Genomic DNA, 16,493 nt, shown 5'->3' with positions numbered 1-16,493 from the left:
TCAGTACAAAATTTACACCCAGTAACAGAAGTCAAGCTCATTATTCATTTAATTTTTGTTGTAGGATATAAGTCATAACACAGTATAGGTCATATGGCAACTTTCCAGCTTTACTGGTGGAGGAAAACCTTTGGTGCCCTTCCATACATTATTTCAGGCACAAATGCCCATCTGAGTAGAACCATTGTTGTTCTGTAAGCTAGCTTACAGAACAACAATGGTTCTACGAAGATGCGCATTTGAAAAGTCTTTGTCTCAATTTGAACCCTCTCGCCATGAACATCCATCCGTTCATTATTTTATAAATTGTGTTACTTTAAAGAAGTGAGTAAAAGTGACATATTTGCCAAGTAAAGCAGTGTACCACATGTAAGAAGATAAATATAAATATTATTTTCTACTTTAAATTTTTGTTCCCTGACAAGAAAAACAGAATTGTAACAAAGGACATATTACCAGTGTATGATTGTAGCAAGATTTTTAATTTTGTTTCAGAGTTTGTAAAGACATATCTAAAGCTGGGTTTAAGGTAGAGAAATGTAAAGGAGCAGATGCACTATTTATGAAGAAGGTAGGCAGGATTTGCTACAATATGTTTTAATGTTCCCTTATATTATATATCATTTTGTTATTTCTTATAATAATATAGCCTTTGACAAAGGGAGATTAATATGTTCTGTGAACAATATTTCTTTCAATCTCCACACAGTGATCTCCCCTTAATTCTTCGGCGTAGATCTCTGCCACCAAGGTCCCAATATATCAGAATTTCTGATATACTATATTTTTTCAAAAATTGTTTTATTTACTGCTTTTATCTATTACTTAAGTTTTTCTCATTGATTAAACAATGTTTATGGATAAATAAATAAATAATATGAATATTTAGAAATAATTTTAAAAAATATGAGAATATTTTCTACCGAGACAATATTTTGATATTTTATATTTTTTAGCTTTTGAATTTATTTTTCGTTATTTTGTATACTTTTGATAATTTTTTGATAAACTATATCGATCGTAGGCACTAAAAGTTAAAAATAAAACAGAAAGAGAAAAATGACTTTAGATTTTCTATGTAACGGTCGATATTTACATCATCATCATCATGTGACGTCTTTGAAGGCAGTGATTACAATTCTGCAAAGGGAGGTAATCACTGTGAGGAGTTTGTATTTCTTTATGTAAGAGTTGTGCCCCATTAGTCTTGGACAGGAAGTTTCAAATGATTATTTTACATCTTCGTTCCACATTTTCTTGGGATACAGCAACTCGAAAAAAAAATATTGTTTTATTGTTCAATTGGAAGTATAAATTAATGCCTAAAAATAATGCTACAGTTACACTTAATGAACAGGATTATTCAAAATTTATCATGTATATGTTTGATAATAAAGTACAGGTTTTGATGTGTATTTTATGAACAGTATTGGTTTATAATTTTACAATGTTTGTTATACAGTACAGACTTTAACATTATGTTTGATTACTTATTTTGTTTACATAAATTTTATGGTGAAGAATTACAATATGTTGATAATGTAGTTTGGTGTATTATTTAACAAACTATTGATAAACATAATGGTTTGGTATTTTACAATGTACAATAAATATATTGGCATTGTGATGTATTTGTTCTACAGTATGGTATGCAGTTTTACTGGTATTTGTTGGAGAATATAAAGTTAGAAAGTAACAAGGTAGACAACTTTGAGGCTCTGTATTGTACGATGGCATTGATCTGTGTAGAGATGACAACAAAAGAGATTGTACTAGAGCTTATCAGGCTAGCTCTTGACATGCAGGTAACATTTCTTCTCACAGTTATAATGAACTATTTGTTAACTCTCTCATCACTACCTGTAATGTTGACAGACAGTCAATATATAATCAAGCCAACATGTGTGATATACAATATACTAGCTCAACTTTACTGTTTCACTATAACAGTCTTTTAGCTCAGAAATGATGACTTGTAGTTTCAAATTAGTATCATTTCCAAATCTTTTAGATAGATTAAGTTGGATAAATAATAAATAATGTACAAGTTTTAGTAAATAAAATTGAACTTCATTAAAAATCTAATGAAAGTTTGGGCCAGACTTCAGTTAAAGTTATCTATCATTTAACAAATTTGTCAGCCAGATTTTAGTTTTTAATTCCATTTTTTTGAAGAAAAATAGTGGAGCTATAATCTGATGTCACTCTTGCTGTTGGTGCTGACTATGGTTAACCTTTTTGTTAAGACCCATTTTCATATAATAATCAATCCCTTTATACATGTTTATTATCATGAAAATGACACCATTTGTAAAAGGCAGATAATCTTAAAATTTTGAGAATGTATGCCCCTTTTACAGCTAAGATTTTGGTCCTACTTAACTTTTTTGTTGAGGTCGATTTTTCAGAAAAAAATAGTTATATCAATTTCAAACATGAAATACATGTTAGATATAACAAAATGAGACACCATTGCAAAAGGGAAGATAAGTTGTTCCCTGTTTATAATACACCTGAAATAATGTTAGCATATAATGTTACGTACCTGGTTGTCTGTCCCTCTGTTATCAGGTTTCATGTCCGGTCTGTACCGTTTGAGCCTGTTGAAGGAAGTTGAAATTACTTGGCAGAAAAGTTAACCATAATGAGACAATGTGCAGAGCACAGGTTTGACTTTCCAAAGGTCAAGGTCACACTTTCAGTTTAAAAATTTTGTGTCCACTCTGTATATTTTGAACAAATATCTTTTTTGGCAGAAATATTACTTATAATGAGACGGTGTGCAGAATACAGGTTTGGGCTTCCAGAGATCAAAATTGGCTCTGGCCCAGGGATTACTTTATTTATATAGACTTTTATTGGAAAACACATTTAAGTTTTAAGTGAAACTTCGGAGGTCATATAGTATCATAAGCATAATTAGGGTAAAATATTTTTAAAACAAGTTTCCTGCTTGGTCTCTACTCTAATTGAAAAATTATTTTTGATAATTTTTGATTATTTCGGAGAAAACATAATAGCGCATATACAAGTAGTCCCTTACCGGTGTTTATTGACAGTTTAACACCAGTTTTTTTCCTTCTTTGTCTATAGTGACAAAATCACGTGAGTTAGAATGTGAAATTAATTTCTAAGGGGCAGAAAATTCTAAAAGTATTTTTTGTTTTAATTTTTCCCCTTTTAAGTTTTAGAATATTTGCCTTTTTCTCAAAACCATCACAGTTATTTACTTCAGAATTGAAATATTTGTTCACTATCAAAGGGTGAAGGTGTAATTAAGTTATTGAAGAAATGAAAAAAAGTAAATTTTTCTCTTTCAATGTAATAAAGTATTCTATTTCATAATCAATATGATTATTATTTTATCAGAGAAAATATGTCTTCAGAGTCTCAGAGATATAGCCAGCTATCTTTAGATATCAAATTATCAAGTGTTTTGGTTATTTGAGGCATGTCTCATGATGATCATGCTTTACTGATTTGTTTTATTCTATATGATCCAGGACTTTATAGTTAGCAAAGAGAAGGAGTTTGAAACTGCTGGTGATATGCTCAAAGAAATGGTATATACAGCAATGCAATAACAATAATTATAACCCTGCTCCACTGTGCAATATCTGGCTTATACCATTCACATTATCCCTTACTTTGGTTATAATGCAACATGTTACATAGATATTAAATATTACAGTTGTTAAATAGGAACACATACCTGTATATCTATTGCACTAGTCATCAGTTACAACAAATCTTCCTTTAGTTTATATGAGGGTTTTTCCTTTAGTTTATATGAGGGTTATTCCTTTAGTTTATATATGAGGGTTAACATAGGAGTCTTGATTGTTGTAGATTGTTCAGTTTTTTATACAAATACTTGTATGTTCAAAGTTTAAGATGATCCCACTGTATATGACAATTAGTGTATCATCATCTAGTTGTTGAAGTATTTGTTGTTAAATTACTAGTGGACATAGTTCTTGTGAATTTTCTGTTCTTACAAGAAAATAATTAAGATATTGTTAAAGATCTAGGTCATACACAGAAATATAAGACGTGAAGGATAATATAAGCTGTATATTGATATCGTCAATGCAAGTTAATGAACTCGGTTCATATACAAAAATATGTTGGCTTTTTCTTCCAGCAAAAAAAAAGCAAAAGGTAAACACTTTCAGTTTGATAATAGGTATGGCTGATTAAGAAAGATAATTTCTTCTCTGCTTTAACACAAAATACATGTAACTAAATGTAAGGGAAAACTATAATACTCAACAAGGCATTGGAAAATCAAACTTTGGTAGAGTTTTTGCGTTCAAGTTAGTTTATCCAAAACTACAGAAGGGAATTGGTTGAAACTACACACACTTATTTGAGAGCCTTATAGGGAGACACTGTTAAGATTTTTGACAGAATTATGGTTGTTTTGAACTTAGAAAAATCTACATTATCCAGGCTCTTGTTTTACTATCAAACACCGAGAAAAGTCAAGCATGCTGCCTTATTGTCAGCTCTGGTATAAGTTACTAGTATACAGTCATTATATATTGATAATTCAATATTCTTTTATTCCAGAATATAGCAACAAATAATTTAAGCCTGCCATTGACACATAAGTGTGCGATACATGCCCTTGTACTAGCATTCATGAGTTTTCTGGCCCAGGTGTGCGAGTTACAGCAATTACATCAATATACACAAGAGGTAAGATACAGCAGTTTTGGGGGGTTTCTTTGTGTGTTTTTAGCTCACCTGTCACAAAGTGACAGGGTGAGCTTTTGTGATCGCTTTTCGTCCGGCGTCCGTCCGGCGTCTGTCCGTCCGTCCGTTGTCTGTCCGTAAACTTTTACTTTAAATGACATCTCCTAATAAACCACTAAGCCAATTTCATCCAAACTTCACAGGAATGTTCCTTTGGTGGTCACCTTTAAAAATTGTTCAAAGAATTTAATTCCATGCAGAACTCTGGTTGCCATGGCAACCGAAAGAAAAAACTTTAAATATCTTCTTAAAAAAAACCATAATAGCTAGAGCTTAGATATTTGGCATGAAACATCTTGTAGTGAGTGTCTACCAAGTTTGTTCAAATGAAAGCCCTGGGGTCAAAATTGGCCCCGCCCCGAGGGGTCATTGATTTTCCCTATATGCATATAGTAAAAACTTAAAAAATCTTCTTTTAAAGAACCCAAAGAGCTAGAGCTAAGGTATTTAGCATGAAACATGTTCTAATGGGTGTCTACCAAGTTTGTTAAAATAAAAGCCCTGGGGTCAAAATTGGCCCCGCCCCGAGGGGTCATTGATTTTCCCTCTATGCATATAGTAAAAACTTAAAAAATCTTCTTTTAAAGAACTCAAAGAGCTATGGCTAAGATATTGAGCATCAAACATGTTCTAATAGGTGTCTACCAAGTTTGTTCAAATAAAAGCCCTTGGGTCAAAATTGGCCCCGCCCCAGGGGGTCATTGATTTTCCCTATATGCATATAGTTAAAACTTAAAAAATCTTCTTTTAAAGAACCCAAAGAGCTAGAGCTAAGATATTTAGCATGAAACATGTTTAATAAGTGTCTACCAAGTTTGTTCAAATAAAAGCCCTTGGATCAAAATTGGCCCACCCAGGGGGTCATTGATTTTCCCTATATGCATATAGTAAAAACTTAAAAAATCTTCTTTTAAAGAACTCAAAGAGCTATGGCTAAGATATTGAGCATGAAACATGTTCTAATAGGTATCTACCAAGTTTGTTCAAATAAAAGCCCTGGGGTCAAAATTGGCCCGGCCCCAGGGGGTCATTGATTTTCCCTATATGCATATAGTAAAAACTTAAAAAATCTTCTTTTAAAGAACCCAAAGAGCTATGGCTAAGATATTGAGCATGAAACATGTTCTAATAAGTGTCTACCAAGTTTGTTCAAATAAAAGCCCTGGGGTCAAAATTGGCCCCGCCCCGGGGGTCATTGATTTTCCCTATATGCATATAGTAAAAACTTAAAAAATGTTCTTTTAAAGGACTCAAAGAGCTATGGCTAAGATATTTAGCATCAAACATGATCTAATAGCAAGTTTGTTCAAATAGAAGCCCTGGGGTCAAAATTGGCACCGCCCGGGGGTCATTGATTTTCCTTATATGTGTATAGCAAAAACTTAAAAAATCTTCTTTGAAAAAACCCAAATAGCTAGAGTTTAGATATTAAGCATGAAACATCTTTTTGTGAGTGTCTACAAAGTTTGTTCAAATAAAAGACCTGGGGTCAAAATTGGTCCCGCCCCGGGGGTCATTGATTTTCTTTATATGTGTATAGCAAAAACTTAAAATCTTCTTTGAAAAAACCCAAATAGCTAGAGTTTAGATATTAAGCATGAAACATCTTCTAGTAAGTGTCTACAAAGTTTGTTCAAATAAAAGCCCTGGGGTCAAAACTGGCCCGGCCCCAGGGTTGTCATTGTTTTTAACTATATGTGTATAGTAAAAACTTAAAAAAATCTTCTTTTAAAAAGCCCAATGAGCTAGAGCTTAGATGTTTAGCATGAAACATCTTCTTATGGGTGTCTACCAAGTTTGTGCAAATAAAAGCCCTTGGGTTAAAATTGGCCCTGCAACGTTGGGGGGCCGGGGGGGGCTATATACAGGTGAGTGACCTCAGGGCCATCACGGCCCTCTTGTTTATTTTTAGGGTTTTACATGGCACCAACACAGTATAGGTCATATGGCTACCTTTCAGGTTTACTGGTGGAAGAAGACTTAAGCTTCCACTCTGTACATTATTTCAGGCACAAATGGGCACCTGAGTAAAACCACCCACATTCTGAAAGCTAGCTGCATAGCTTACTCACATGACAGAATCTGAAGAAACTTGTGTTGCTCAAACCTACATTGGTGGGGGGCAAGTGGTTTGAAGTCAACAATCTTAACCACTTGTATACAGATACCTTACACAAATTACCACAGTTACATCATTATATACAAAAGAACAGTTACAGTTGTAACATTAAAATACACAAGGGGTAAGCTACAGCAATTACATCAAAATACCAAAGCTGTAAATTACCATAGTTACATAATCATAAAAGAACAGTTACACTACTATATACAAGAGGTAAGTTCTAAAACTAACAAGGTAAGTTAATATACATAAGGTTGGTTGCATCAATATACATAAAAGCTTAAGCAACTTGCTATTTAAGAAATAGTATATCCCAAAAAGTGATTTTATTGCTAAATAACATCACTGTTTGGAGTTCGGATGCGACGAATTATATCACGAGGTTGTAGCCCGAGTGATATAATGATGCACATCCAAACGACAAACATTGAAGTTAACAAGCGATAAAATCACTGTTTGGGATATATTATTTCGATTCTAACACAACATCAACAAATAAATTCTGTTGTACCTGATATTAAGCAAAATTGCGCCTGATTTATTTCCTTACTTATTTTCAGCGCATCGGATTATTTTATAGGGTTAACGCATGTTTTTTCATGTTATAACGTCTGCAGAGTCCCGAGGAACAGTGGGCGAGGGCTCCAACAGTTCCGAGGGACTTTGCAGACTTTATAACACAAAATAAAAGTGCGTTGACGCTATTATAGCATAAAATGTTAAAAAAGATTAATGTATATTTAATACAAAACACATACATTAAATCCTTGTGCTTGGACAGTATTAATACAATTCTACATGTTTTATGTATGGGTTTTATTAGTCTATTTCCAGAATTATGTCCCCCTTGAACTTAAATTTTTTTCGAGAAATTGGTATTTTTTACTCCAACTTCTTCATTCCTTATAGGATTTACTTTAAAATCCCACATCGTAATAATATGACAAGGTTGTATAAACATAATTTCCTTACAAGGCAGGGAAACTTAACACATTACTGTGAAATAGACAAACTTAGAACTCAAAAGATTTAAATTCATTCATGTCATTCATTCACTGGTAAAATTGAAATCAGAATGTTGCTGGGCTTCTAACCGGTAGGGGACTTATGGATTGCTTGCAATACTATGATAATTGCTTGTTTTTCCAGGGCCAACAACTTGGGAAATACAAATGCTCAGAACCGTTCGAAAATTCGAATTTTAATTGATTTAACAAAGCTTAACATAGGAGACTTATTAACTCAAGAAAAAAACATTAAATTACTCTACCCAAAACAAAGCCTGACCCTCAGAAATTCCTAGAATGATTTCAGATTGACGGTAGAAAAAAGATCAGTGACATCAGAATCGTTTTTTTTTGAGCACACAAGTTTATAAAAGAATATCAGGCACTTAACATTATTCTCTCAAAGAAATATAAAGAGCATTTATCAATACAAACATCAATAAAACAACTTTTTCTCATATTCATTTTGTGTTATCTTGTTTTGTAAGTTAGTCGGAGGGTTAAACCGAATGACAAATATTTGTTTACACCAACAACTGTTCGTTTCTTAGAAAGGGTGACAACCAAGATTAGCGGCAAAGTCTATACGCCGTATTTCTGGCATAGTTTCTTGAATTTTTTATGCTGCTCGCCGTTAAGATCAGTGACATCAGAATCGTTTTTTTTTGAGCTCGCGAACACACACTTTTGGTTCTTCTATTTTTAAATAGTGAAAAATGCGGGTCGTGTTAAAATAAACCATAAAGTACATATTCATGAATATATTTCAATGCCATTGTTCATAAGAATTCATTAGAGTGTAAGTCTATTCATGTTTATTGTATGATTATTTAGGTTTTAGAATGGAGGAAAAAAGAAGCTTCACACCTATTACCGGAGTTTGCCTTCAACAGAAATAATAGACCTGCAAGGTAATTATCTTGTAAATTAAGAACAGAATATGTCCACTATATTTATACATCATTCTCAAACAAATTTTATTCTATATGTTTGTATAACATTCTGTATTTAGATGTACATATTGTATATAAGTGGAGATGGTGTCATATACTCACAGCTATACTTTCTCTCCTATTTGCATATCTCTATCAAAAAATCAATTTAGCTGCTGTTTTTTTTATGCCCCCGGGCATATAGTAATTGAACCGTCCGTCCGACTGTCTGTACGAGGTTAACCTAGAACAGCAAGTTGGATTTTTCTTAAGTTCTACCTGTACCAATGGCTTCTAAGTTTACACACTTACTAATCAATACAAAGTACATGATCTGGGCAAGTTACATAACTCTGGCTTTCATATTTACCAAGTTATTGCCCTTTTTAGCACTTAGAAAATGAATAATGGCTAACCTAAAATGGCAAGTTAGAAATATCTTAAGTTCTATCTATACTAATGGCTTTATAATTTCCACACTTACTTATCAATACAAAGTACATGATATTGCCAAGTTATAACTGTGTCATCCATATGCCAGTTATTTCCCTTTTTTCACTTTGAAAATAGGGCCTTGTCTGGTTAACCTATTTCGGCAAGTTGGATTTATCTTAAATTTTCTCCTAACTGCTTAATTTCTTTAATGATATCTTTCATATTTAGTAGGTGGATACCTTTGATGGTCCTCTAATTTTTTGTGGAGTAAGTGGTCTCTAGGGTCAAGGTCAAGGTCACTGGTTTAAAAAATAAATATAAACATTTTTGCTCATACAGCCTTTAATTTTTAGTTGATGTCTTAGTTTAATACAAACATGCCAAGGGAGGTCCTCCTTTTTTTGGGTGTAGTAAGGGGTCATTTGGGTCAAGGTCAATGTTACCAATGTCAAGGTCACCAATGTTAAAAATAGATTTTTACAGGTGTATTGACATTATTCTATAGACAGATGTTATTTGTAATTGATAGAAACATAAACTTTGATGGAGTTAGTGGTCAGTTGGGTCAAGGTCACCAGTGCTAAAATAGATTTTTACACATTTGCTCATACAGCCTTTATTAAGTGACAGATATATTTAATATTTGGTAGGATAGTATTCATCCTTTTGATTGGGGTAGGGATCAGTGGGTCAAGGTCACTTGTGCTAAAAATAGATTTTTACACTTTTGCCCATACAGCCTTTATTTATTGACAGATGTATTTCATATTTGGTAGGAAGATAACTTGCATGGTATTCTTCCTTTGTAAGGGGTCAGTTGGGTCAAGGTCACCAGTGCTAAAAATAGATATTTACACTTTTGCCCATACAGCCTTTATTTATTGACAGATGTATTTCATATTTGGTAGGAATATAACTTACATGGTATTCTTCTTTTGGATAGAGTTAGGGGTCAGTTTGGTCAAGGTCACCAGTGCTCAAAATAGATGTTTACACTTTTGCCCATACAGCCTTTATTTAATGACAGATGTATTTCATATTTGGTAGGAAGATAACTTGCATGAAGTTGAATATTTTTCAACTTCACAAGTCAGAGCAATGACTTTGCAACTTATATTTTTCACAATTACAAAATGCCATGACTTTGTCAAGCTGTATAACTTGTGTTCACAATTTTTTGGCAATTTTTCTGTCCATAACTGAGTGAATAGGTAAACATTTTTTGAAATATTGCTACTGACAAGAATCTGAGCTGGGGTCATTTGTGTTTAACAAACACGTTCTTGTTTTTTAAATAAAACTACACCATAACAAACCATTCAATTTCTAGGTTCAGGTTTTTATGTGCCCATTTGCAAACAAACTTGTACCTATAAAAGAATGCCACATGCAGATGTAAGGGTAGGCAGACATCATTTAGGTAGTGTTTTATCTGGAGCATAATCTTCTTCATGCTCAGAGGGATTTTCATATAACTTGATACAAATGGTCACCACTATGAGACATTGTTCTCTACCAGGTCTCTAAGTCAGAGGTCAATGTCAAATTTATAGGCCAGATTCAAACACTTGTCCAGAATTAAACTTTTACATGCATTTTATGATCTTATATAACTTGTCACAATTACTAATGTTCACCATTGTGTGGCCCTTTGTGGCTTACAAAATTTAGGTCTCTACAGCAGAGGTCAAAGTCAACGGAGAGGTCAAAAATCAGATAAAATACATGTATGGAAATTTTGGTAACCTGAAATTCCCAAATGTTCACAATGAGACTGTTACCAGGATAGTCCAGGTCAATATATGCAAGGTCACCAAAGATGGTGAAATGTCTAGATTTTGTTGGTAGCATGTCTTCTACGTGCATGGATGAATTTTAGTTTTACTTGCTGCAAAATAATGATCACCTTCATAAGAAGTATAGTCTCATGCATGAACCCGGTCTCTAGGTCAAAGGTCAAGGTTACAAAAGACGTCAGTCCAGAACAAAATTTCTTCATACATAAAAAGTCTAAAATTATTGTTGTGTGACCAGTGGTTTGAACCCTTGCAACACCTGGGAAATTGTTTGTGTTACTTTACTATGTTTGTTTTCCTGCTTATGACTTTCTTCCTTTCATATATATACAGAAATATACCACTGTGTTGATATTTTTCAACAATGGTTAAAATTTCTTCCTCAGTCTAACAGAATATTCCTTTACAGCAGTTTTGGAGTAACAACTTATCTTAGAGTAACAAGTTATTTATCTTTATATAATCAAAAGTAATACTGTTGAAATATTAAAACTCATTTTTATTGTTATGAATCATTTTGAATCAGCTTCTTGTTTTATTGTTATGTTTTTGTTTCTCATCACAGACCACGGTAATTAAATTTGATATTTAGCATGTACCACATTTAAAATATTGAATTTTCTTCCAATGAGTTTGTGAATTATTGGTTATATTGTTGTTTTTTACCTATTGAACAATTTGGAACAAATTATTGGTTATATTGTTGTTTTTTACCTATTGAACAATGTGGAACAAATTATTGGTTATATTGTTGTTTTTTACCTATTGAACAATGTGGAACAGTTTACTTTTACTTTTATTGAAATGGTATAAGGTGCTTGGTTTAGCTTGATTATTAAGTTGGTATTTCTATCAGTGGTCTAAAAGTTATTATTTTATTTAAAATAAATTACCTATTTGTTGGCAATAAACACATGTTGATATGATGACACATTCTACATCATAAAACACAATACATGGCACATGATGCATTATCTACCACAGTAAATACATCATAAAACACAATACATGGCACATGATGCATTATCTATCACAGTAAATACATCATAAAACACAATACATGGCACATGATGCATTATCTATCACAGTAAATACATCATAAAACACAATACATGGCACATGATGCATTATCTATCACAGTAAATATATCATAAAACATAATACATGGCACATGATGCATTATCTATCACAGTAAATACATCATAAAACACAATACATGGCACATGATGCATTATCTACCACAGTAAATACATCATAAAACACAATACATGGCACATGATGCATTATCTATCACAGTAAATACATCATAAAACACAATACATGGCACATGATGCATTATCTATCACAGTACATATATTCAGAAACTAATGTAATATAGATTGTTTTTCAATATTCAATTCATAAGAAGTGTGAGTAGCTGAGGAACATTATTACTTGTACAGTCATTCTGCAAAATAGGCTTGATACAAAACCATGTTTAAATTTTATTGCCACAGATGGCAATGTTTGTAACACTCCTTTGGTCAGTTAACTGGGAAAGTACTGTAGTACAATTCTGGTAACTTATTGTACTGTTAACTTTACTATGGCTAGTGAGCAGTATATCAGTACACTGTTGGTTGGCAGCCAGTAACTTAAAGTCAATAACTGTTTGGTTGATCCCAGTTAATCCTTGATGTAAAAAATAATGTATACAAAAATAATGCTTTGATACTGGTGAAAATAAACAATAAACAAATACACAATAAGTTAAACTTGCTATGACATAACAATTGTACTACCCTACAGTCATTCTGACCTTGATGTGACACCACTAACTGATTACCCTACAATACAGTGAGTATTTTGTCATAGTTTACCTTCTTGTTATTGCATTATTTACTGTCTTGATAGATTTTATCAGAGATGCATGCTTTTGTTTTATTTATTAGAGTTAAATAATGCATGAAACATGCTGCTCACAGGTCACAGTTAATTTTATTTCATATTTTATGGTTAATGTTTTTGTGTACATGATTCAAATGTTTATGTTATTTATAAGATGTTTTTTAAAACTAATTCAGTACCTTGTCACATATGTTAATTTATAAATATAAAAGGGGCTTCTTACATTCCATTACAATTAAATAGTATATTACAATTTTATAATCTATATAGATTAATAAAAAATAAAACATTGATGCTAGATTTTTATATATGTTAAAATCATTTATATGCATTTACTAAAATATTGTGCATTTAGTTAGATCTATTTGTCAAACAGTTTTTTACTTACAGGGTAACATAAACTTTATATTCATGAAAATAGGGTTTTAACTTTGTGCCTCCAGTTATGCCTCCAGATGTGTTAACACATTTTCAAATACTAGAATTATCATTATAATTTAAGAAATGTAAAATCAGTCTAAATCTTTGACAAAATATTTTATTTTATTAAGATATTTCTGGCCTTGTACTAAGGAAGTATGGCCTTTTGATGATTTCAGTAAATATGAGGTGTCTTTGGCTAGATTAAGTCAATTTGTTTGAAGGTTTGATTTTGTCCCATTTTTTATGCTGCTTTAAAATCATTAATTTTTCAAGTCATATAATCAGATTAGAAAGTGAAAAAACAGAAATGTTATTACATTAAAAATATTCTGGCACACAATTCATAATTGATTATTGGTAGTAGGCATTGTTCTTGTACATATGTATATATGATCATGGCCTCAGTCTTTGCTGGAAAGTGTAATAGTTCAATATCTTCTTGTTTGATTATTGGCACAGGTTTGGTATATGTTATGTTTTGTTGGGTGCTATAGTTACTATGGAATAAACCTGTACATTTTATCACTGTTGGACATTTAACAGATGCCCCTGGAAAAAAAATTCTGTGTTTGACTTGGTCAATCCCTGTTACATGATGTTGTGACATTAGATTATGACCAAGCCCTATATTATAAAATCTCAATGTTTACCAGCAACCTTAGAAGCCACTAAACTGTTCATCTATTTCAATATTGTAAATCCAATACTACCATTAGTTCAGATAATCCCTGATGTTAAATTATGACATTTCTGTATCTGTACAATAATATTGTAAAGCATGCTCTTTTATAAAATTTGATTTTCCATATACTATTTCATAACAAAACTAATGTACATCTAGAAGTATATTTTGTATATTGCCTGAAGCATTGTTTTCAACAAGTACCCACATACATCATATTGTTTATAATTATAAAAGACTTGTTCGACTTTTTAAACTTTATAACATTACAGTTTCATTAGTGGTATAAGTTTTTTAAGTTACATTAGCATATGAAATTTCTAAATGAAACATTGATGTTTTACATGGTACACTGTCTTACATTGAACCTTTAAAATTCATGTTATGGTTGTATCACAAATGCAAGTAACTAGTTGCATGTTAAAGTGACAGTTTGCTCATTTTTGCCTTGTGAAGTAAAGCTGAATTTACAATTTACATGCATATTTCTGAAGAATTACGGTATTGATGGAGATTGATCAACATTTGATAATGGAAAAGCTTTAGGATGAAATACAAATCTGCTTAACATATCCACTCTTTTTGTGTCGCCTCTACAGAGTAGTGGCATTGTAAATATGAGTATATTATAAACCAAGTCACATTAATTTTAATTCTTTATATGCAAGCTTATAAAAAACAGTTGTTTTAGATAAAGACATAGAATTTATTTATACATGTATGTATGCCATGTACACACTGTAGAAGAATTTAGTTGTCACACTCCTACTAACAAAAATGACAATAGTAACATGTCATCTGGATACCAGATATTTCTGTCATAATCATTGTATAATATTTTATAGACAGTAAGAATTTACATATAAAAGATGAGGAAATATTTAAAGATATACTATGCTCAATCTTTGAAACTACTGAAGGTATTCATTTAAAATTTAATACAAGCCTTAATGATCATGGTTGGAGGTCATGACCCATAACTCTTGAATGGATTTTGACCAAATTATAGCCCTTTTTGAACTTGGTAATTCTTTTGTTAAAGTTTTGCATGCATTAAGAAACTGCTGCAGGTCTTGTTTTATTAACAAGCAATGAAAATAGTTGAGTGTGCTGCTCTTGTTTGTATTGTATTTGATTTAAGTTGAAATGATTCTTTTGATTCGATTGAATTCGAGATATTTTTATTGAATGATACAGCTTAAAAAAGAGGATAAACTTAACCAAAGATAAGTACAAAATATACTAAAATAGAAACAGTAACAACAACAACAAATAAAAGACAACAAAAATGATAATTCAACTTTTAGAATAGTCAAATAGCTTTGATAAAGTTTTTTATTTAATTCTCCCAGGATGTGACCTGTATGACACTCAGAAGCTAAAAAACGTATACTATTGCACTATAGCGTTCAGTACATTGTATATATATACATTAAATATAAACATGGTAAGTACATACATACAGTATGATATTATAAAGACTAATGATACAAGTTATAATTTACAGTTATCCACAGACAGAAACATTGAAGGACAAATGGCTGTTCCAGGTAGAAATCATATCTGAGATGTTATCTAGTGAATTCTCTGATCTCACGAGACTCACTTCACCATTTACACAGAAACCATTTGGTAATTATCAACAGTTTAAATATATGTTACAATTTGTCAACTTCAGCTTGCTGCTACTTATAAAATTTGAAATATGTTAGACTGCATATAATTAATATTTTTATTGGATAAACAAAATGTTGTGTGTTGTTTTCGACCACATTTAATTTGACATCTTAATACTTATTTGTTAAATGGAACACTATGATTCATTTATTTAACTTACATTAAAATAATTTGAGCTATTGTCATGACCAATGTCAGTGTTGAATTCAATATGTGGATTCATCTTAAGTGCCACAACTATTTTCAGTTCAATGTTCATGGTCACTAGACTAGTAATAACTATTAACTGGCTAATTATATAGAAGTGAATTGATCTAGGAAGTATAAACATTGTACTTGTGTACATACACCTTGATGAGTGCTACTAGCCATACTCATGTTAAAATGTCAAAGGCACAGTGATCTTTGCTTTTAGAATTGTTTTATATTTGAGGGTTTACAGAAGTAGATGGTAGTAGAAGTATGAGTGATATTAACTCCATCAACCTCGAGTTTGAGAGTGCAGAGGGATCACCTGTACAGCCAAGGGTAAGATAACAAGACATTATTATACACTCCGGTTATTTCTGAGAATTATCAATGTATTCCTGGATGAAGTCACTTCATAAATTATAAGTGACATTAACTTTAAGTTAATCCTTGTAATATTATCCAGTTCTTTTAGTTATGCCCACCCTTTAAAGATGTGGGGTAAATAGCTTTGCATTTGTCATTGTCAGTACATAGACCAAATGGTTTCTGATCAATAACTAAAGAACACTAAGGCCTAGGAAC

The 16,493-nt window shown here is 31.8% G+C and overlaps 1 protein-coding gene across 1 annotated transcript in view; it reads left to right on the top strand.

Moving 5' to 3' along the window:
• Positions 1 to 499: 499 nt before the first annotated feature.
• Positions 500 to 16,493, top strand: part of LOC132725681 (protein EFR3 homolog B-like) — a gene marked incomplete at its 5' end in the record, with an annotated part of 33,999 nt that continues 18,005 nt past the window's right edge. The window contains 7 exon segments of the mRNA XM_060710857.1: positions 500 to 571; positions 1,644 to 1,805; positions 4,573 to 4,701; positions 8,722 to 8,798; positions 12,839 to 12,886; positions 15,550 to 15,674; positions 16,153 to 16,247. Coding sequence (XP_060566840.1) covers positions 500 to 571; positions 1,644 to 1,805; positions 4,573 to 4,701; positions 8,722 to 8,798; positions 12,839 to 12,886; positions 15,550 to 15,674; positions 16,153 to 16,247 — 708 coding nt within the window.

The sequence above is a fragment of the Ruditapes philippinarum genome, unplaced genomic scaffold, assembly GCF_026571515.1.
Source record: "Ruditapes philippinarum isolate M1 unplaced genomic scaffold, ASM2657151v2 ctg5581_1_1_1_1, whole genome shotgun sequence".
NCBI classification, from domain to species: Eukaryota; Metazoa; Mollusca; class Bivalvia; order Venerida; family Veneridae; genus Ruditapes; species Ruditapes philippinarum.
This window is presented reverse-complemented; position numbering and strand designations above follow the sequence as displayed.